The sequence below is a fragment of the Stegodyphus dumicola genome, chromosome 8, assembly GCF_044657685.1.
Source record: "Stegodyphus dumicola isolate Sdum_Otavi_A_Nest chromosome 8, ASM4465768v1".
Lineage (NCBI taxonomy): Eukaryota > Metazoa > Arthropoda > Arachnida > Araneae > Eresidae > Stegodyphus > Stegodyphus dumicola.
In genome coordinates, this window is record NC_140775.1 from 143,524,940 (window position 1) to 143,547,107 (window position 22,168).

Below are 22,168 nucleotides of genomic sequence, written 5' to 3' on the forward strand. Positions count from 1 at the left end.
TTCCTTGTGGTCTTTCCTTTTTTAAATTTCCTTTCATCAAGATGTTATTTACATTATTACAGAAAGTTAGATGAAAATATGTTTTAAATTATAAGCTGATGTATACTAACAGACAACAACAACAAAAAACTCATAGCCAGATAAAGGTGGTGATGCTACTCACGGGTTAATAATAAGTATTATAGTAATATCTACATTACTTTTTGAGAAAACTTCATGAAATATATTTTAAATATGCACTTTTTGTAAAATAGCTTACATTTTCTCTTTCTTTTTGCTGCTCTTGATTTGTGAGTTAATATGATTATTAGAATGCTGATTATTTGTGAGTCAGAATACTGATTATACTGAATTAAATCACTATAATCAAAATTGCTGTGATTTATTTCAAGATCTGCTGTCATTTCATGGGCCACCCACCTAGTATAATGATTAGTAACACTAACTGCTGTTCAGATGGGCCCGGGTTTGAATCCTAGGGAAGACATGCATTTTTATATGTATGTAATGTCTGTATGATAAGGGGTACTCAAAATGCATGGCAAGTTGAAAATCCTCTTAAGAGGTTGGTAGTAGGGGAAAAAGGGATCAGAGAACTTCAAACCTCCTCTAAGATTACAACCTGCAAAATTGGGGACGAACTGCAGTGTTAGTAAGGCAGAATATACCTGTATGACCAATGGTGAAATTCTGATGTTCCGCCCACTTTTACTTGTACCTGTTATTTTATGGATTTGCAGATGCATCTGGTATTACAGAGTTTGTGATTAGAATTTAGGTCATTTTTGATCACACGGAGTTGCTTTTAACAGTATGCAAGCTAATCTAGTAATGTATTCTAGAAAAAGAATAAGAATCTGGAAACTTTATTTTATGCAATTTCAAATTAGTTGTGATACTTCTGATTTCTTACTAACTTTATTGTCTTTTTAAGAGATAACTTCTATTTTAATCAAATGTACTTCATAAATTTATCAAAAATTTCACTCAGAAAATTAGAAAAATTGCATATATACAGAAAGTATTCAATTAGTGACAATTCATATTTCTTGCATTCATATTTCTTTCTTTGGAAATTTTAAATATATTAGTTTTCACTATATGATAGAATTATAAAACATATTCTGATATGAAGCAATTATGAAACTCTGTAATTTTGAGAAATTTTGATTCAAATGTTTTCTTTCAGATTTAAAGAAAACGGACCAAATGATAAGCAAGCTTACCACATCTCTTCCTGCCCTAATTATAGCAGAAAAATTTGAAACATGGCAGTTAGTTCAAATGGTTGCAGTTTGTTTGTTTGCTATTGAGCATGCTTGGGGTTCTATGGATATTGACAAAAATTCTACAAGTCTCGATGAAGCAATGCTTAGTCCTGAAGAACTGAAAGCTTCATCTCTTATAGAAGAACTTTTAGGTATAATATCAATATTTAACAGTTCCTTTGAACAAATAAAATCAGTTGGTAAAATCATAAAATTGCATAATTGGTTACTATTAATGATGAAAATGAGTGTGAAAGAGTGTTTAAAAATTTTGAAGTGTAATAAATTGTGTTTTAAAATAGACAGGAAGAAACAAAGTTCTGCTGTTTTTTAACATTACTTTATTTGCTTTGGTAAAAATGAAAGTATTGCTAAAAGTCACTTTAGTTAATTTTATGTCTGCTAATTTATTTTTAAAATATTATAATGTGAGCTTAAAATTATAAAATTTAATGAAATGGATTTTTCCCTGCCTTTAATGCAGTCTCTTTTTAAACATCTTGAGGAGATGCTGTACTTTTTAATTAATAATAAAAGTCATATCTTTTACAAGTAAAGATTAGAAACATGACAGCATGTCTTTGGCAGTCACTTACATAAGATCTTATATTCATCTTTAATATGATAAAAGTTTATTACCCATAAACGGGAAAAATTCAAGTAATTTAAAATGCTATTTTATCTACACTTATGAGTATTTTAAAGCAAGTGCTATTTTATAGCATAAATATGATAAATAAAATAAATTTCTTGTACCATATAATATGTCAGCTGCAAAATATGTAAAATGTCATCTGTATGTAAAACTAAATTGAATTATGACGATGACATTTTGTAATCACTTATGACTACAACTCTCTCTCCCTATATGCATTTAATTTAATTTAAATGATAATTATTTTATAATGTTTCAATATTTTTATGCATTTTAAATTTAAAAAGCATTTTAACCTTTCGATGGTGATCAATGAGCTCAGCTTGCAATCCAGTTATGTACTGCAGTAAACGCATGTGAACATAGCTTGCATTATGAATTTGCAGTTGTCAGATATCTTGGGAAGTATTTTGGAAGAAAGAATTGACTAATCTGACAGCCGCTGAAGGGTTAATTCTAAGCTCTTCTTTGAGGTGTTAGCCTGTAATCTAAAATTTTCAGATTGCAAGGTATATTTTTATTATTTATTAATTTATACTTACTTATTTTTTATTATACAAATTTTACATTTGCATGTGTATTACTGTTGAAAGTTATGTTTTTTTCTAAGTATAAAATGTCCTTTGCCTTGTTCTCAAATTTTTAAATTGACCATACCAAATATAAATTTTTTTTTTTTTTTTTTTTTGCAGCAAGCATGTTACATGCATTTTTGTTACCAGTCCATGCTTCATTAGAGCCCAAAGAAACTGCCAGTTATTATACACTACCAGCTATCAAAATAATATTAGACTGGTTTTTACAAGATCCACAGCTTCTTCAGCATGAAGCCATCAGTAAGAGCCCTCAGTAAGTATCTTGATTTCACCTTCACTGCAAAATTAGTTGTTCTGAAATTTGATTCATAAAATTTGCTAGGGAATCAAAATATTTTAGAACTGGTTAGAAGAATCTTTCTATATCATATCCTGGTTGCATGTTTTTTAAAATTAGTCTTGTATTTCCCAGATATGAGTTTTAATCATTTAAATATTTATAGAGTGTGGCATGGATTATGCAAGTTACTGAATGACCTCGATGTTGCAGCTAATGAACCTTTTGATGTAAAAAAGTGTAAGATGGAATTTTTTTTGCTTTAACTTGTACCTTGTTTAATAATAAATTGCTTTTATTTTGCAGAAATCTATTCGGAAATTCTATTTATTTCAAAGATAAAGATTTTTTAAGAATCATCTTGTTTGAGTTTTCTTTTGCAGAGATAGTTAAAATGCATATATATTTTATTTGTGTAATTTTTAGTTGAAGATATACCACTTCCTGAAGACTGGGATCTTCAAGCATTCCTGCCATTGAAAAAATCTCAGCGGTAAGCAAGATATGTTTTATTACTGGTGTTAAAAAATATTGTTTTTCTATCATTTTCTTAATGCCAATTTTTTTTTACACTTTCTGTTATACATGCTTACAAGTTTTGATAATTCCTTGTTATTTTATAAATTAATGTAGTTATTGCCTCTCATAAATTTGTTTTAAGATTTAAGTCATCTGTAAAAGTAAATAATTGAAGTAAAGTAAAAAATTCTCGATTTCCTAAATACAGGTAATAAGCAGTGATTTTTCCCTGGACTAAAATAATATATTTTTATTCTAATTTTGTATTTTTTGCTACAAATTTAAGTATTTAAAAAAAATTCTTATGTTTGTGTCTGTGAAATTGGCTGACTTTCAGTAGTTAACAAATTTTTTAAGATTGGCCATAGTATTAAAATTAAAATATAATATGGAATTATTAATCCAAGTCATATTAAATTAGTCTTGTAAGTAAAGTATTTTGATAAGATTGAGTATTTTCATAAAACTGAGATTTTTTCTGTTTATTTCTGGCTCTCAGTATAAATTATTTTGCTTTAATTGTGTGTTGTGTATGCTGTAATCATATGTGCATAACTTTACACTGCACTAAAAATAATTTTTTTTGGGGGGGGGGGTACTGAATCTGTAAAATCCTTATAAAATTGTTCAGTGATTATGTCAAATTAGTGAAAGGTATACAGCTAGCCATTAGCATGCAGATTATTGCAGTAAACTATTAAACTATGCTTTTTTAACTTTCTTGTGCTTTCAGGGACTTTTTCCCTCAGGGGGCTCACTTTTGTGAGTACGTGTGTGGCAATCCCGAGGTACCCTAGCCCTTCAGGGGATCATCTTCTTGGTGAGACGGGTGTCATAATCCTGGAGTCCCAGTGATCTATCCTCTTTTCCGTCTCCTCTTCTCTTGGCTGGAACTTTTTCCCTTCTCTTCTCCCTTGTGGTTTCTCTCTTCAGAGTTTGGGGCTCATCACGAGAGACTGGAACAGCGATTGTGTCTAGTTTTTGAGTGGCGAGAAAACTGCCCACATGTTTGCCGTGCGTGGAGACTAGTCGTCCTCATGAGTGTCAATCGGCTGGTCACTAGTCCTTGTGTCAGTGGCTTGTGGATAAGCTCTCGGGAGTACTTGCTTTCGGGAAAGCCGACTGTGGGGCTTCAGTTTGCGTATAGGTCCGGCTAGCCCTAACACAGAAATCTGTGTTCCCTTGTTGGGCTCCATGGTGGGCGGGGCCGTCGGACCCGAATCTTTTCTCTTTCAAATATGGCTAACTCTCAGATATTTTTAATTAAAAACTTTGAAGTCAGTCCCGCCACTCCAAGCACCAATTCTGAAAAATCTACTGCTAAAAAAAGCATGTACCGATGCAAATGCAAATGACCCTAAAAATTGCCCTCGTTTCGTTGTAGTCTCAAGTCCTTCTGGCAAAATTCAAAAGTTATCTCCATTTGTAATTCAGAAATATGTTCATTCCTTGATTGGTCAGTGTCTCCGATCTAGAGATTTGCTTATCGATACAATATCCGCTGTACAGTCTGCCTCCCTGCTACGATTAACCAAACTAGGACAAATTGATGTAACAGTATCTCCACATAAAACACTTAACATTTGTAGAGGCGTAATCTCGGAAGTCGATTTTCTGTCTGTTTCTGAAGAAGAGTTCATTTCCGAGCTAGCCGATCAAAATGTCAGTGCTGCCAGGCGGAGCAAAATGCGTAAGGAAGGTCAGTTGATTGACACGAAACATGTGATCCTGACCTTAAAATCGCCTGATCTGCCTAAGAATATTAAGGCTTGGATACCTCAATTGTCCTGTACGACCATGCATTCCAAACCCTATGCGATGCTTCCAATGCCAGTGTTACGGCCATTCCAAGATGTCCTGTCGTGGCAACCTGACGTGCGTTCGATGCTCGTCGGTTGGTCACGATAGCGATAATTGCACTGCTGCTGCATTGTGTATAAATTGCAAAGGTGATCATCCAGCATTTTCTCGTTCCTTTCTGAAATGGAAATTAGAAAAGGAAGTCCAGACCATAAAAGTTTCTAGGAACATTTCATATGCCGAAGCCAGAAGACATGTTCAAAGCACACAGCCTCAATCAAACAAATCATATGCCACTGCCGTTAAACAGGGGTGTTTGTGCTCCGGGGAAACCCCGGAATTCCGGGGATTTTGAACTTTGATATCCGGAAATTCCGGGGATCGTTGTTCAAAAGGAAGTAGGAAGAATAATGAATTATTTATTTTGATCTAGGTAATTTTGTTTTCTTTGAAAGCAGAAAACGCAAGGTCAGTGTGTGTGGTGAAAACTTTTCCTTTCTTTCTCCAAAGGCAGTGATAATGCATGAAAAGGGGGAAAAAACTTTTTTTTTGTTCTTTCCTTATTGCGAGTTATGACTCATTCCCCCGGTTCTCGGACATTCTCTTCTGGATTCTTTTCGGCAAGTAGGCGCGGCAGAAAAAAAAGGGAGAGATTTCGTTCGACCAGATGTGCGATCACGTGACTCTGGGTTCAAAGGTCCTATCTCTCCTGGCGTGGCGCCAATAAGTAGAGAAGGAGGATTTTTCGCCGTATTAGCTATTTGTCATTGATCGCTTCTCAACTTTTTTTCCTCCGCTGTGTAAAATTTTCGTTTCATTTATTGATGCACGTGTAAATTTTTCATTTCGTTTATTGAAATATTTTTTTATTTATGTATGTAAGAGAATTTCACTATGAAATTTCTCGATATAAATAGTGATATACAATTAGAAGAAGGTGTCCGGAATGCATTTAGGTGGAATTTGATTAAATGGAGAGATGGTAATGGGGATACCATCGGCACATGGTGCAAGAAAATAAATGTTGCTGAACAAGCATATTGTGTTTTTTGTAATTCACTGCTGAAGTATGGTGGGGAAGGATTCAAGGCTTTCACAAATCATTCTAAAACTGTGAGGCACATAAAATATTCAAAGTGCATTAGACATTCAATGAATTTAAGTAATTATGCTAATTAAAAAAAATACTGGAGACTTATGCTCGGCCATTGGATATAGTGACAAGAAAAGCACGCCAAGAGGTATTAATAACTTTGTTTATCGCCGAGAATTTTCTTTCTTTCAATGTAGCTTCCAATTTAATTGAACTCTGCAAACAGTTGAGCTGCGATCAGATGGCACTAAACTCGTTGGAAATATCCAGGACTACTGCATGTTATAAGATGAAATATGGGCTCGCAAAAACTATTAAGGAAAACATCATTAAAACTTTAAAGGAGACTCCATTTTCTCTAAATTTGGATGAAAGTACTAGCAATGCTCAAGAAAGTATACTGGCAATATTGGTGCAGTTTTATGACAACAATCAAAATGAAGTTGTAGTTCATCATTTTGCATCTCTAAAGATGGATTGCAATTCAGAAGCTGTTTTTAAAGCAGTTGTTAATACTATTGAAGATAATAATATTCCATGGGCAAACTTAATTAGTGTATTAATGGACTCATGTAACACCATGTGTGGAAAAAAAAAAAGGGTGTTGAAACCAGACTACGATCAAACAAAGCACCCCACTTATGAGATATTGATGGTGACACATGTCACGCAGCTAATAAGTGTGCAAAAAAATTTGCTTCATGTTTTGATAGATACTTAGAAGATTTGTTTGATGACATCTATTTTGATATGAAAAGCTGCAGTAAAAGAGAAAATTTTTTTCAAAATCTGTGAATCCCTTGCCATTAAAAAACTTAAGCCCTTGAAGAGACCACCATAGGTGGGTGTACATTTTATGTGTTTTAGAAAGAATCAAAGATCTGTGGGATGCTGTTATTGCATTTTATTTTCACTACTTGGATAAAACTGATAAAGGGGATTATTTTTCTTATGTTGAAACTGTATACAATAAAAGAAATATTTCTGCAGCTCAGAAAAAAATTGTTGAAGGGGTGTATTCTTGTTTGCATTCCCAACAACTCACAAAGGATGCTTTAGCTCGGAAAAAAAGAATACTAAATGGGTTATTTGTTATGCAAAACAAAACTTTATTGCATATGGCATTATATTCAGCAGTATTACCAGAGTTCAACACATATATTAAATTATTTGAAACAAAAAAAACCAATGCTTCATTTAATACATTCCAGTATTTATAAATTGATGGCAAAATTTTTCTCTTTTTTTATGAAGCCAGAAAATATAGAATGCACATCTTATAATGATTTATTAAAGGTTGATGTCACAAATCCAGAATTCCATCTACCTAGCAAAGTAATATTTACTGGTGCAGAAACTTCCACTCTCCTGAAGAAATTATCAAAAAATCATCCAATAGGAAAAGAATTCCAAATTTCTCTGATTAAAGCTTATACTAATACAGCACAGCATATGAAACAGAAATTACCCCTTAAAAATTCATATCTAATTAGTTTTACAGCATTAGATCCAGAGCTAAGAGATAAATCCAGTACAATATTAGCTTTTGAAAAATTATCATCTTTTATGTCCCATATTTTTAGTGATAATGAAAAGTCAAAAGTAGAAGCTGAAATAAGGTTATACCAGAGGGATATTGATATCACCAAAGAAATGCTCTACACATCTGATGAAAGTGGAAATCAAGTCAAGTGTACAATTGATAAATATTGGTCTAAAGTTTTTAATTTAAAAGATGATTTCACAAATGATTATAAGTATCCTACATTGGCTAAATTGGTCAAAGCCTGCCTTAGCTGCTTCCATGGCCCATTAGTGGAAAGTGCATTCAACTTAATGGATACACTTGTCACTGACTATAGAACCTCTCTTAAGATTGATTCCCTAGATGCAGTGCAGACTATTAAATATGATTTAATGGCTTCTAAAGAAACCTCATGTGAAAAATATGGCTCAAAAAATCCAATGACTGATCCAATTCACAAAGATCTCTTACTGAATATGAACAGAAGTTGGAAAATATATCAAGAGGACTTAAAAACATGTATTTCAGATGAGTCACCTATAAAAGTCTCTGAAAAACGTTCTACATTAGCAGAAAAGCAAACTGCTTCTACCTCTGCATGTGCAGTTCTCGAGGAAATTTCTTCAACTGTAAATGAGGAAAATAAAAGTCAACCTTCCTGCAATTATGAAGTTCACCACAAAAGAAAGACAAGCCCACAAACATCAGAAAATAATAATAATAATAATAATAAAAATAAAATTTAAAAAAAAAAAAAAAAAAAAAAAAAAAACAGCAGAAAGTAGATAATTTTTTTTAAAGAATTAATTCAGGTAATTTAAAATATTTACATAAAATGTAGTAGTTTATATGTTTGAAAATTTATGGTTATTAATTTTGCAAAAAATGTAATTCATTGAACTTTTAGAATTAGGTCATTCAATTCTTCATAATTGTAATTTTTCATTTCTCCCCCCTTCTCGAAACTCCAAAATGTCGGTAGTAAGTCCGTAAAAGTTTCAGGGGATTTTTTGGGGTCCCACAAACACCCCTGGTTAAATCAACATGCAGTGTAGCCACCCAAAATTCCATAAGTACACAGACTCCACCAAATAAAACCCAGCAACCTGTAAGCAAGCAAATGGAAAATCCAACACATGTCATACAAAATAAAGAAATAGTAATCCTGAGCAAACCCAAAACTGTGCCTCCAAAAACAGTCACCAAAAATAGAAGCCCCAGCAATAGTTCTGAATCTCTAGATTCAGATAATATGGAAGTGGAGGAGGGATTGGAAATTCCTGAACATCTGCTTCCGCAAAAAACTAAAAAGCAACACAGAAAGAACAAACATCAATCATAATGGCCACCCTCGTCTCATGGAACTGTCGCGGCTTCCACCAAAATTTCCTTGACATCAAAGCTATGATCAATGCTTATTATCCTGTGTGCTTGGCAATACAAGAGACAAATCTGAAACCAGATCAACATGCAAAACTTCGGAGGTTTTCTCTCATCAGGAAGGATAACCTTGCAGGTGAGCGTGCCAGTGGAGGTGTATGTCTCCTCACCTCACTGGACTATCCCTCTAGTTTCTTTCCTTTGACGACATCTCTCCAAGTTGTCGCTATACAAGTAAATTTTCATATTATAGTTTCAGTCGTTTCTCTTTATTTGCCTCCTAACGAACACATTGATCAGCGTGATTTAAATGACCTTGTGGCTCAACTGCCTGAGCCTTTTATCATAATGGGTGATTTTAACGTCCATAGTCTGCTCTGGGGTAGTAAAGATACAAATTGCCGAGGAAGACAAATTGAGCAGATGATTGAAGATCATAGCCTTTGTCTCCTGAATAATGGGCAGGATACTTACTGTTGGCAGTGGTGATAAAGGCAAAGCATATTTTGCTTCCCTTAAATAAAACTAAGACTAATCTAAATAAAATTCATGCTTTATTCCGTAAATAAAATAAAAGAGCTAACACTGTAGTCTTTACATTTAAAATCATTTGATTGAAAGCAAAACTAGCATAATGCTAACTCATAATCACACAAGAGAACAAGCACATTCGCCGATACCGGCGCACATATATATAATACTCGGCCAACTCGCTGATCTTGACGTCATCGGCCAATCAGCAGCAACCACGTTAGCTTACGGCTGATCAAAATTTGCATGTGGGAAAACTAAAGCCAACAAACGGCCCTCTTTTCCCCATGCAAAGACAAAAGCAAAACTTACACAAAAGTTCATAGTTCAATTCTATTATACGAAAACACTTATTGTCTTTAAACACTGAAAACATCTAAACAAAACTTTTTTAAATTAACAGCAGTTGCTGCTTTTGTAAATAAGTCCGCAGTATTTAATTTACTGGTGATAAATTCAAGGTCAAACATTCCATCATTTACTAGTCTTCTAACAAAGTGATATTTTACGTCGTGCTTAGTTCTGCGATTTTCTATTGGCGATCTAGAAAAATCAATGGCAGACTTGTGCATAATCAGCATCTGGATAACAATACAAATTTAGATGTTTAATCTTCGATAAGTTTAATTTATATAATTTAGTACTATTGAGATAACCAAGGAATTTCAACAATGCTTCCCGATGCCTAATTCCAGGATTCTCCTGAAATTGTGATAAGATATTCACTGCATATGTAATATCAGGCCTTGTCCTGTTAGCTACAAAAACTAAACATCCTAACAGATTTCTAAAGGGTAATGTATGCATTTCCACAATTTCTGCACTTGTAGATGGATAATCTAATTTTGTAAGAATAGTGCCCTTAGCTATGGGAAGTGAAGTTATTGGTATCTGGAAATGTTTAAATTTTTCAAAAATTTCTTCAATATATTTTTGCTGATGTATAAAATCCCCATTCTTATTCTCTAAGAATTCAATTCCAAGTAACGTTTTAGTTTTGCCTAATACTTTAAGATAAAAAAACTTACTCAGTTGTGAAATTACTTTATCTATACTATATTGATCTTTACTAAAAATCACAATATCATCTACATATAACAAGAGAATTACATTTGAACCCTTATAAACACAATTACACCATTGTATTTTCTTAAAATGTAGATTTTCTAAAGTACTTTCAAATTCACAAAACCATTCACGGCCACTTTGATGTAGACCGTAAATGGCCTTGTGTAATAAACACACTTTATTTTCCTCTTCGATAAATCCCTCTGGTTGGGTCATATATATTTTCTCATTTAGGTTTGCATATAAATATGCTTTCTTTACATCTAACTGACAATTAGTCCATCCATATAAACATACCAGGATAGTGAAAAATATTCTTATGATTGAAAAATTTACTACAGGACTGTAAACGTCATCAAAATCTTCACCTCTTTTCTGCCTGAATCCCTGTGCTACTAAACGTGCTTTGTATCTAACCACTTGATTATTTTCATTTCTTTTTAGCGTATAGACCCATTTGTTTCCTATCATAGTTTTATTTTCTGGCTTTTCGACTAATTCCCAAAACCTTTCTTTTCTTCATTGTGTCAATTTCTTCTTTCATTGCCTTATCCCATTCTTCGGCATTTACTGATTTTCGTGCTTCTTTAAAATTTTGTGGGATAAAAATTTCTACGGAATTTGCCTCTTCAGACACGGAGCTAGTCTCCTGTTCTACAAAATTAACTTTCCCCGAGTATTCGTTTTTTCCACTAAAATCGAACGTATCTTTTTCATAATTAATATTTCTTGCCTCACAATACTTTTCAATATCATTATACGATCTAAAACGGGTGTCTGTTCCCTCTACATAATAATATATGTCTGTACGTGTTCCATCTGGCCTTTTAACTGCTTTTCTTTGCCAGTTTAAGTCTGATACTTCTTTTGGAGTAGATTTGTCATCTGACAACTTTATTTCTTCTCTAGAAATTTCCTGTTCTTCATCTGATTCTGCTAATAGCTCAGATTCTTTTAGTCTTTTAAATTTAGGTTTTGATTTCTGTTCCAGGATGCCATTTGATGCATTCAGATTTTCATCGAACTTCACATTACAGGTTTCTATTAATCTACGTTCTTCTGGCAGCCATATCCTATAACCCCTAGTTTCCTTCGCATATCCTACCATGATTCCTTCTTTGCACCTCATTTGTAATTTATTTCTAATCTGTTTTGGCATGCCAACATAGGCTTTGCAACCAAATATTTTAAAATAAACAACACTGGGTTTTCTATTTAGGAACATTTCATAAGGGGTTCGGTTGCTTTTATGACATACTCTGTTCCACGTATGTACGAAACAGCCAAGAGCTTCTGCCCACCGTTCTTTTCCCATTTTACCATCATTAAGCATAGCTTTAACTGCGTCTAATGCCGTTCAGTTAAAACGTTCACACACACCGTTCTCTTCTGGGGTGTACGCGTTTGTGCGTTCAACACTAATACCATTTTCGGCTAAGTACCCTTCGAATTGCCTGTTACAGAATTCTCCATCGTTATCGGTGCGTATACTTATTAATTTTCTATTCGTCAGTCTTAAAGTTGTAGAACGATTCATTTTTATTTTTCATACAATACACTGTTACTAATCTACTATAGTCATCTACAATAGCAAGGAAATATTTACTCCCACCCTTAAATGGAACTGGTAGTGGGCCACAAACGTCTAAATAAACCAACTGCAATGGTTTATCCGATCTCTTCAGAACAGTTTTAAAAGTTATTCTACTAGGTTTAGCAATAATACACGATTCACACCTCTCTATTGGTTTTTCAATTTCTGGTAACCCTTTCACACTTTGATTCTTACTAGTTTTCTTAATATAATCAAAATTTACGTGGTTAAATCTCCGATGCCATAGCATTGCATCGTCTACTTTATTTAACTTTCCAATTTCTGTACCGTAACCAGCTTCCCTTTTACTTGTTGCATATCTAAATGGTTTTACGTGATAAAGTCCGTCATATCGTTTAGCGTAGCATAATCTATCCCAATTATTAAAATATATCCACATCTTCCCTTTTGAAATCACAAAATGAGCACCTGCCTTTTCTAACCTTGCTCCCGATAATAAATTTCTTCTTAGATTTGGATTATACAACACATTATCTAACTCAAACCAATTTATTCGATTGCCTACTTTTACTGCAAATTTGACAGTACCCTTTCCTAGTACTTTACTTTCACAATTTCCTACAGCTAAAAACATACGTATATCGTTTATTTCTTCAAAATTTGTCATTAAATTTCTATTATTACAGAAATGAGTTGTAGCTGCAGTATCTATGACCCAATTAAATTTATCTGCGTTACCTCCTTTATCTGTAGTTGTTAAATAATTTTCTACTAACATTAATTCTTTATCTTTAAACTGTCCATTTTTATCGTCTATTTTAAACTTTTGATTTTTACTTACATTTTCTTTACATTGAGCGATTAAGTGCCCAAATTTATGACATCTGAAACATGGTCCTATTCTCATATTCCCCATCCTTTTCTTAGATTTAATTTTATTTTCAACTTTATCTTTCCCTGCATTTGAATCAATAGTATTAAACATGCTTACCTTACTGTCTTCTAAATCGGCCTTTACCTGGCGAAGTCGGCTTTCCTCCCTTACCAATTCTTCAGCAACTCTTTCCAGCGTAAAATCTTCGTCTTTCCACCTATAGATCAACTGTACAATGCCGGAGTATTCCTGGGGTAATCTCCTTATTGCCTGGAATCCTTTAAAAAGATCTGCCAAGTTGTGACCAGCTTCAGCCAACTTCTTTGCAGTCATTCTTATCCTGGCGATGAATAATCCTATTTCTTCATTTGGCGTATATCTAATATTAAAAAATTCATCCAGTAACTGAATTATCCTTGCTCTTGTTTTGGGTTCGAATTGCTTCTGTAGAACTTCCCAGGCTTCTTTACCACTTGAACATTCTTGTATCAACGGCCTGAACTCAGCTTTAATTCAGCTATGCTCTCCATTCCTAGACACCAGCAAATACTATTGGTGAGATATTTGCTGCCGTTTCTTCCAGCAGAAACTATTCACCTGCATTTCTCTCTATCAAGCAGCACTCTGAAATAAATCCCATCGCATTCAACTCTTCCAAATCTGAGCCTTACAATAGAACATTTACTATGCTGGAATTAAAGAGAGCTTTGTTGCAGACACATAGGTCTTCTCCGGGTTTTAATGGTATAAATTACAAAATGCTAAAACATCTGTCCTATAAGTCACTGAATGCCCTTCTCACTCTTTACAATAGAGTGTGGAAGGAGCATACTTTTCCAGTGCATGGAGGAGAGCTGTTGTAATTCCTATTGCTAAGCCAGGGAAATATCCAAGGAATCCCTCCAACTATCGGCCAATTGCCCTTACGAGTTGCGTATGCAAGCTGTTTGAAAAAATGGTAAACAGCCGTTTAGTCTACTTCTTGGAAAAGAATAATATTATATCACCTTATCAAAGCGATTTTCGAAAGGGGAGAACAACCGTAGATAACATGCTCCTCTTAGAAACATCCATTCAAAAAGCATTTGTAAGAAGAAGCCACCTTGTCTCGGTATTCTTCGACATTGAGAAAGCTTATGATAAGGCATGGAGATACGGTATACTTTGAGATCTTCATGAGAGTGGCTTGCGCGGCAACCTACCAATTTTCATTCAGAATTTCTTGAACACTAGAACTTTTCAAGTAAGAATTGGCTCTGTTTTGTTAGATGTTTTTGAACAGGAAGAGGGTGTGCCTCAAGGCTGTGTGCTTAGTGTAACCCTGTTTAGTTTAAAAATAAACTCTGTATTAAAAGAACTTCCTCCCACCATCTTGAGATCTCTATATGTTGATGATTTACAGATTAGCTGGCATGAGATACGTAGAGAGGCAATTGCAGATGGCTGTGAATAAGATCCAAGAATGGTCAGACAAACAGGGATTTACATTTTCGAAACAGAAAACATTGTGCGTGCACTTTTGTAGGAAGCGAGGTCTCCATCCTGAGCCTGAGTTATATCTGAATCGTACAATTATTCCAGTTGTGCCCGAAGTAAAATTTTTAGGAGTAATGTTCGACCGAAAATTAACTTTCCTTTCTTATGTTTTAAACCTGAGAAAGAAGTGTTTATAAACACTAAATATTTTAAAAATGTTGGCGAACACCTCTTGGGGTGCAGAGCGTTGCTCTATGCTTCGCATTTACAGAGCGCTTGTCCGCTCTAAACTGGACTATGGGCTCGGTCATTAGTATTGTTAAAACTGGATCCTGTTCACCACCAAGCTCTGCGGATTTGTTCAGGAGCTTTCAGGACTTCTCCTGTCCAGAGCCTGTATGTTGACTCTAATGAACCATCACTTTATCTGAGGCATGAGCAATTGTCCCTTTTGCAATATTTTAATATTCTATCCCAACCTGAACGTCCCAATAAGCTGTGCTTACTTGATAATGTGTGTAACACTTTATTTGAAACACATCCATCCTGTGTTCCTAATTTTCCTTTAAGAGTTCGCCCTGTCATTGAGGAACTTTCCCTCTCTGATATGTGCCCCCAAACAGTACAGAATTTTGAAATTCCACCTTGGGAAAATGCATGGATTCAGCTTCTTGATGTTTTCAAGCATCACGTGAAGGCAAAAACTAACGAGATCATTTACAGATGACTCTTTGCTGAGCACAGGCACAAATATAGCAGTTATCATCCAGTATACACAGATGGATCCAAGTCAAAAGATCATGTCGGGATGGAGGGTAGACGCTTGTACCATGCTTTCTCTGTTTTAGCATCTGAACTAATTGCAATATATTATAGTCTTTTGTACATCTCAAGGCTCTGCCACAAAAAGTTTATAGTTTATACAGACTCCTATAGTGCACTTAAATCATTAGAAACTTTTTATAACACTCAAAATCCAGTCATAGTGGATGTTTTCAAGATACATATAAACTTAACGAGTCGTGGATATGGAATCCTGTACTGCTGGGTTCCCGGTCGTGTGGGAATAAAAGGGAATGAGATGGCAGATATCACAGCGAAATGTGCTGTTGAACTGTCCAGTCGCCTCATCCCTTTTGGAGACATCTGTTGTGTAGTCAAAGAGAAGATCCGAAAAAATGGCAGCAACTTTGGGGTCTTCAGCTTCAAGTTAAGACATGTAAAGCCTAGAATTGAGCATTGGGAATTAACTAGAAACTGTAAGGAGGAAGTTCTTATGACTCGCCTCAGTCACACTAGAGTTACACATAACTACCTTTTAAAAGCTGAGAGTGAGCCTGTTTGTTCAAATTGTGAAGTTTGTCTATCTGTCCGTCATATTTTAATTGAGTGTCCATGTTTTAATAGTCTTCGTCAGAAATATTTTAATAGCTGTAACTTACCTCTCGACCGTTTAATTGGAAGAGAGGCTAATTGTAATTTATTTTATTATTTAAAAGAGACTGGCTTTTACTACCTAATGTAATTTGTTTTGAAGATTGTGTGTCGGATTTTAATGTGAGCTTTTACCTTGTTTTTATGACTTCATCCTCTGGATTTGGTACATTTGTCCACTTGTTTTTATTTATTATATTTTAATTTCATCATTTGTAATCATCCCATCCTGTGTTTGGCGCATGTTAATCATCTTTGGTTTTGTGCCAATAAATTCTTACTCACTCACTCACTTTCAGGACTTTTTATGTTCACATTTAACTAGAAATCTGAGGTACCAAACTAGAGGTAAAAATAAATTAAACAGTTTATTAAAATTACTTTTTATAGATATAACTAAAATTTAACAAACTTATCTGCCACTTCTTATTAGAAGTATATCTAATTATTAGAAATACAAATGCTTCTTATTAGAATCAATAAATAACTTTAAAGCCTAATTAATTAACCCAGTTGCAGCCCATATACTTTTAATTGTAAATAGTAACAAATTCTATTGCCAAAACCAGATGAGCATATACAGATTAATAAGTCAAATAACCTGGTTTCTGGTGCATTAGTTTGGAAAGAATTAATGTAAAATTACCATTTAAAATTAAGCAAAACTGCCACTTTGCTGTGCATTTTAATTGAGATTATCGATTTTAAGGAAGGAAAGATATATGTCCATCATTGTCAGGAGCAAAAATTTCTGTGAAAAAAGGGGAGAGCAAAGACTGTATTTATAGAAAGCAAAGAAGTAAAGAGTAGAGCAAAGGGAACGTGAGCATAGTCCCATCTTCCATCAGAATAGTATTAAAAAAAAAAAAAAAAAAAGAGAGAGAGAGAGAGAGAGAGAGAAATTAAGGTATTAAAATTTTAAAAGTATTTGAAAGGCCTTCATTGAAACTACACCATTAATTAAAGATATGTTGAATATGAGGAGCTTCAAGGAAATCCAATTTCAGTGACTGAAGAAGCTTTATGGGTAATTGTTACAGACCTAAAAGTCAAAATTATAGTTAAATTTCCAACTATGATTAGTCAAAGATTTCTTTTTTTCAAACATAATTTTCGAAGACTCGTGTTCCTTGATCTGAAATTTATGATGTTAACTGATAGAAAGATAAAATGTAATGATGACAAGGTTATTAATGTTACTTCTAACAGCAGAGTGCTGTGTTTAATAGTAAGATGAAAACCTTTATCTAGGACCATGGGAGAAAATGCTCTAAGATTCTTTTTTGCTCCTTATGAATACAGACCTATATCTGTGTGCCTTTGAAAGTGATTGAGTTTCAATTAAACTTTGCACCAAACAAGGTTGCTGTTTTGCTTAATTTTTAAGTTTGCTTTGATTTTGTTGTCTTCTGTTTTGATAAAAATAGCATGTTATCTAAAACAGTGGTCCTCAAACTTTTTTTGTTTCTTGCATCCCTTTCACCATTTAGTAGATCATTTTTTTCTCCTTTCCCAAACTTGAAAATTGCATAAAGATTTATTTTGCCTTAGATTATTTTTTTATATGTGTTTATAAATTAAACAACAAAAACATATAGAAAATGTTGATAAATACCAGAAGTTGAATAATAATAGTTTTTTTATACCCATAAACTTACTTAGCTGCTAAATAAAACATTGACTGCATTCTGTCATGAAAGTATGAAATCCCTCTTCCCCAGTTGAAAAACCATGGTAAAAAAATATACCTTAACTACTTTTTTTACTTTCCTAAAAATAAATTGTGGGACTTCTTATTTCTCTCTCTCTCTCTCTCTCTCTTTTTTTTTTTTTTGTTGAAAGATTTTATTGATTAAAAATTTATTAATAATTGCTGGCCCATGTGTTAAATCTTGCATTATTGTTAATTTGAGCATTTTATTTTTATTATGCATTCCTCGCATAATTTCTAACATATATTCATAAAGTTAATTAATAAGTATTGAATAACTTCATTTCAATGGTATTACCTTTGAATAGTAAAACAGCATTTATTTGATTTGTTTATTATTTATTTATTCAATACTAGGCGTCTGAAATTTAGTTTGAATGCAGCTACACCTAGTGATGAAGAATCAATGTGGTTACGTTCAGTTCGATTATGCAAGCTTGGTGAAAGCTTAGCTGGAGGAAAGGAAGGGTAATGGCACAGTCTTAATTTTTCTAATGAATTATATGTTATTATATTTCATTACAAAAACTAAATAAATTATGTTTACTTTTTAAAAACTTTTTATGTATTTATTTCTAATTGAATAACTTAATTTCATTAATTCTTTATCTTCAGAAGAGTTAAGAAAATAATTTTTAAATATCTAAGCTAATATAAGAATGCAGTTTTAGTTATATATTTGCTTTCTGACTGCTTTGCAAAATATTACAATAATAATAATATATTCTCAGTAATAATAACACATTCATACAAACTCATATATATATATATATATATATATATATATATTTACTGTAAAGTTTAATCTGTGATTTGCATTACAACTGTAGTTTTCTTAATCTTGGCCTTGTACCTTGATTTGGTTTGTCTCGTGTATGCTCTGCATGTAAAATATGTATATGTGATATTGTAGTTTTTGCAGAAGATGAAACTAATTCACTCTTTAATCATGGTTGAAGAAAACTGCTGCATGATGCATACGAATTGTGGTCATATTTATAAGCCAGAAGAACTTCATGTGTAATCATAAGTGGTGATTGGGCAAAAGATCACATAGTAAGAAAAATTGCAGGAAAAGTGTGATGTAACATGCTGCTGAATGATGCAAAGTTTGTCCTTGAAGCAGGGATGTGTTAAATTGAAATTTTTGAATTAAAAGGTCTTCTGTCACTTGGTTCCAATTAAGTTTAATAATTTTGTTTTATATTTTGTATTTTACATATCACCCCCTTCAAAGAGAAAAGGGCTTGGAGAGAGGAAATTCTTTCGAGAAGAAAGTATTCGTGTTAGTAAAGGAGAAATTTGTAGAATAATTATACTATTTACAATTGCAATGAGAAAGCAGATGAAATGCTTGAGAAACATAGTGTTTGTTTCACTATGCACTCTTATTTATTTCATGAACTGTCTCATATTTGAATATAGAAAAACATATAGCTACGTGATGTAGTTTTTATGGAAGATGAAACAAATTCATGCTTTAGTCATGATTGAGGAAAACTGTTGCACAGATGACAGGAGAGAAAATCATAATTGGATTGATTGTTAAAGACATTATTTTTATTTTGAACAGGAAGAATTCTTCAGAAATAAATCTTAGCTTCAAATGATAACACACCAGTGGGCTAAATATGCCCCATAATTTCTATATATGCAGTTTACTTTTCGGATAATAAAGAAAGAAGGCAAAGTGTGAGACATAACTTATTCAAGCAGCAGGCGAGAAAAAGTGATATGTACTAATTATGGTCATATTTATAAGCCAGAAAGTCTTTATCTTAATCCTGAGCAGCAATTGATCTGAAGATTTCATAGTGCAGAGGGAAAGAATGATTTAACATACTGCAGAGTGCAGCAAAGCATATCCTTGCAGTGGGGATGTGTTTAATTGAAATTTATCAATTAAAAGGTCTATTGCCAATTGGTTCCAATTAAGTATAATAATTTATTTCATATTTTATGTTTTACATACATATGATATATTGTTGTGAGCTATGAAATCATGGATTTTCTTTAAATAATAAATCCAGATATACAGGAAGAAATGAGTAATTTATTATGAAAATCAGCGTAGCACACGCAGTACAATATTATCTGAAAATAACTCGACAAGAACAGGGATTCTCCTTTAGCACATGGAAGTTTTTCAAATCACACTATGTTATTCCTAATTTATAATTCATTTAGCCACTAAATCTCACATTGGGTTCACAATTTAACTCCACAGCTTTTAGATCCATATTTATACACTGGAGCATGGCAGTGGAAATTTCTCAAAGAATCGGTCATAGGGCTTCAAAAATGTGTTTGCATTATTCTTCCAGAAAGTCGTTCAAGTCCTGTTAAGAATGAAATTGCCTATATCTTGTATTCAAATAGAGCTGTTTTCACAGTTCCATCATTCCACTCAGGATTAAAAGATCTGCAGTTCTGTGTAACACATAAATGCAAGACATGTGGCCACAAATTAAATTAAACACAAAATAAATCCCAAAATTATCAACCTAAAAGCAATTAATAAGTAGAATAATATAAAACACCACAAGACAGGAAAAAATACAGTCTGAAAGGACTGAAATACTTACATCATCATCCCCACCCTTAAAGACTGCACATTCTGGGCAGTGCAATCCCCAAGACCAGCACAACAAATTCTCATTGCCCTAATAAGGTGCAAGTCTGTCATAGTGCATCAAGTTATATTTAGAAGAAGGAATTCTTTGTATGATCATCCCTACATCATTAATTTCTTGATCACATGGTAGAGCCCTTCTGAGGATGCTTGTAGCTTGGGAGAGATCCTGCAACGATGCTTCAAGCTTGACTCCTTCCTTGAACTTGAGCTCCTTCCATGGACTTGATTTCTTTCCTTGAATTTCCTCTCAGTGTCTGTATTGATTGTTCCTCTGGTGAATCTCTGTACATCTTCTAAATGTGCCTGCAGATCTTCCATAAACTGCTGAGGTGAAGAAAGTGTGTCCAGTGACCATCCGATGAACACATCGGAAGATCACAGTGAAAAAGCATTTGCAGTTGAAAAAAATCCAGTGTTCTCACGAGTGGAAGTCATATACTCTAGCAGAAATGATGGCAGTTTCGGGTCTCAGTCCTGCTGTCTCTGAGATACTAATAGACAGAGAAAGATGGTCCAAGACTGTTTGATTGAATCTTTCTACCATGTCTTCTAAGTGCAGGTGTAAAAGAGTGGTTTGACTGTTCTCCATTCTAATAATTCTATGAAGTTCTTTAAATGTACAAGATATGAAGTTTGCTCCTTGGTCAGAATAAATAAGAAAATGCACTATTAAAACATGAAATCCATTTCTTCACTAGAACTTCTGCAATAGTTGAAGCTTCTTCATTAGATGCATAAACATCCAAGCTATTTACTAAACTAGTCCATAACAACTAAGATGTGCTTGTTCCCCTAGTTGTGTGAGGTAAATATCCGAGAATACCGTAAGAAATCCTCTTGGATGGTGCTTCCACATTAGTCTTGTGATCTTCTTCATATATGTGATTGCAGGCCTTTTCAAGCTCTACATACATCACAGAATTTGTATCACATTTCTACACATGCTTTGGCTTTGTACCAAAAGAAACTTTGGCAAACTTTGTGGAGTGTCTTCATTACATCAAAATGATTTTTAGTACAGCTGCACTAAGCTATGAAGCATTTAGTAAGATATCGAGATCTTAGTAAGAGAGATGTCATTTGAAACTCTTTCTATCGTTGTCATCTCATTTGTGGTAGAGAACTCCATCATGCAGGTGAAGGAAATTTCATAAAGCCCGATATCTTTTCGTTGTCAAACTAAAGTATACTGTTTCTTGCAAGCTGAATTTTTCATTTGTTGTTTCCATTAATTCCATGAATATGCAAAAAATCAGGATCATCCATTTGGTTTTTTCTCAGTTCTTCAGTGCTCCAGAGATCAGATTGTGAAATTAAGGTGTCTATGTTAATTTTTCCTACTGCTGGAACTCCGTATTTTAACTTGGCTTTTGAACAGTCTGTGTCCACTTTTCTGTGCAAGGTCTTCTTGAATGTGCATCAAAATTCCCATTCAAAGGTCCTCTGCAGTGTCAAATTTCCATGTCATATTCATGTAGCTGCTGAGCTGCTGTATCCGCCTATTCACTTGAGCTGCCATCTGTATCGAGAATAAAGCCATATTCCATTTGGGAAACAAGAGAGGAAATCAAAGCATCATTCAGAATTTTAAATGCTTCTTCATACTGATCAGTCCGTGAGAACTTTTGCTTTGTTTCCTGTTTTGTGGTGTAAAGATTGTAATCTCAGGTAAATTTCAGAAATCTTCAGTCATAAGTGCAGAGGAGGAGAAAGCTTATAAACATATAAACACCTCAAGGATGACATTCTACGTCAGCAACGCAACTCTACC

The 22,168-nt window shown here is 33.7% G+C and overlaps 1 protein-coding gene across 3 annotated transcripts in view; it reads left to right on the plus strand.

Annotated features, from left to right (window-relative positions):
* Window positions 1-22,168, plus strand: part of LOC118181907 (uncharacterized) — a 117,296-nt gene that overhangs the window by 40,230 nt on the left and 54,898 nt on the right. For all 3 annotated transcript variants that reach the window (XM_035351139.2, XM_035351140.2, XM_035351141.2), the window contains exons 10-14: window positions 1,190-1,420; window positions 2,616-2,772; window positions 2,963-3,036; window positions 3,223-3,289; window positions 18,120-18,230. In XM_035351139.2, the coding sequence (XP_035207030.1) occupies window positions 1,190-1,420; window positions 2,616-2,772; window positions 2,963-3,036; window positions 3,223-3,289; window positions 18,120-18,230 (640 nt within the window). The remainder of the gene's footprint in view (window positions 1-1,189; window positions 1,421-2,615; window positions 2,773-2,962; window positions 3,037-3,222; window positions 3,290-18,119; window positions 18,231-22,168) is intronic.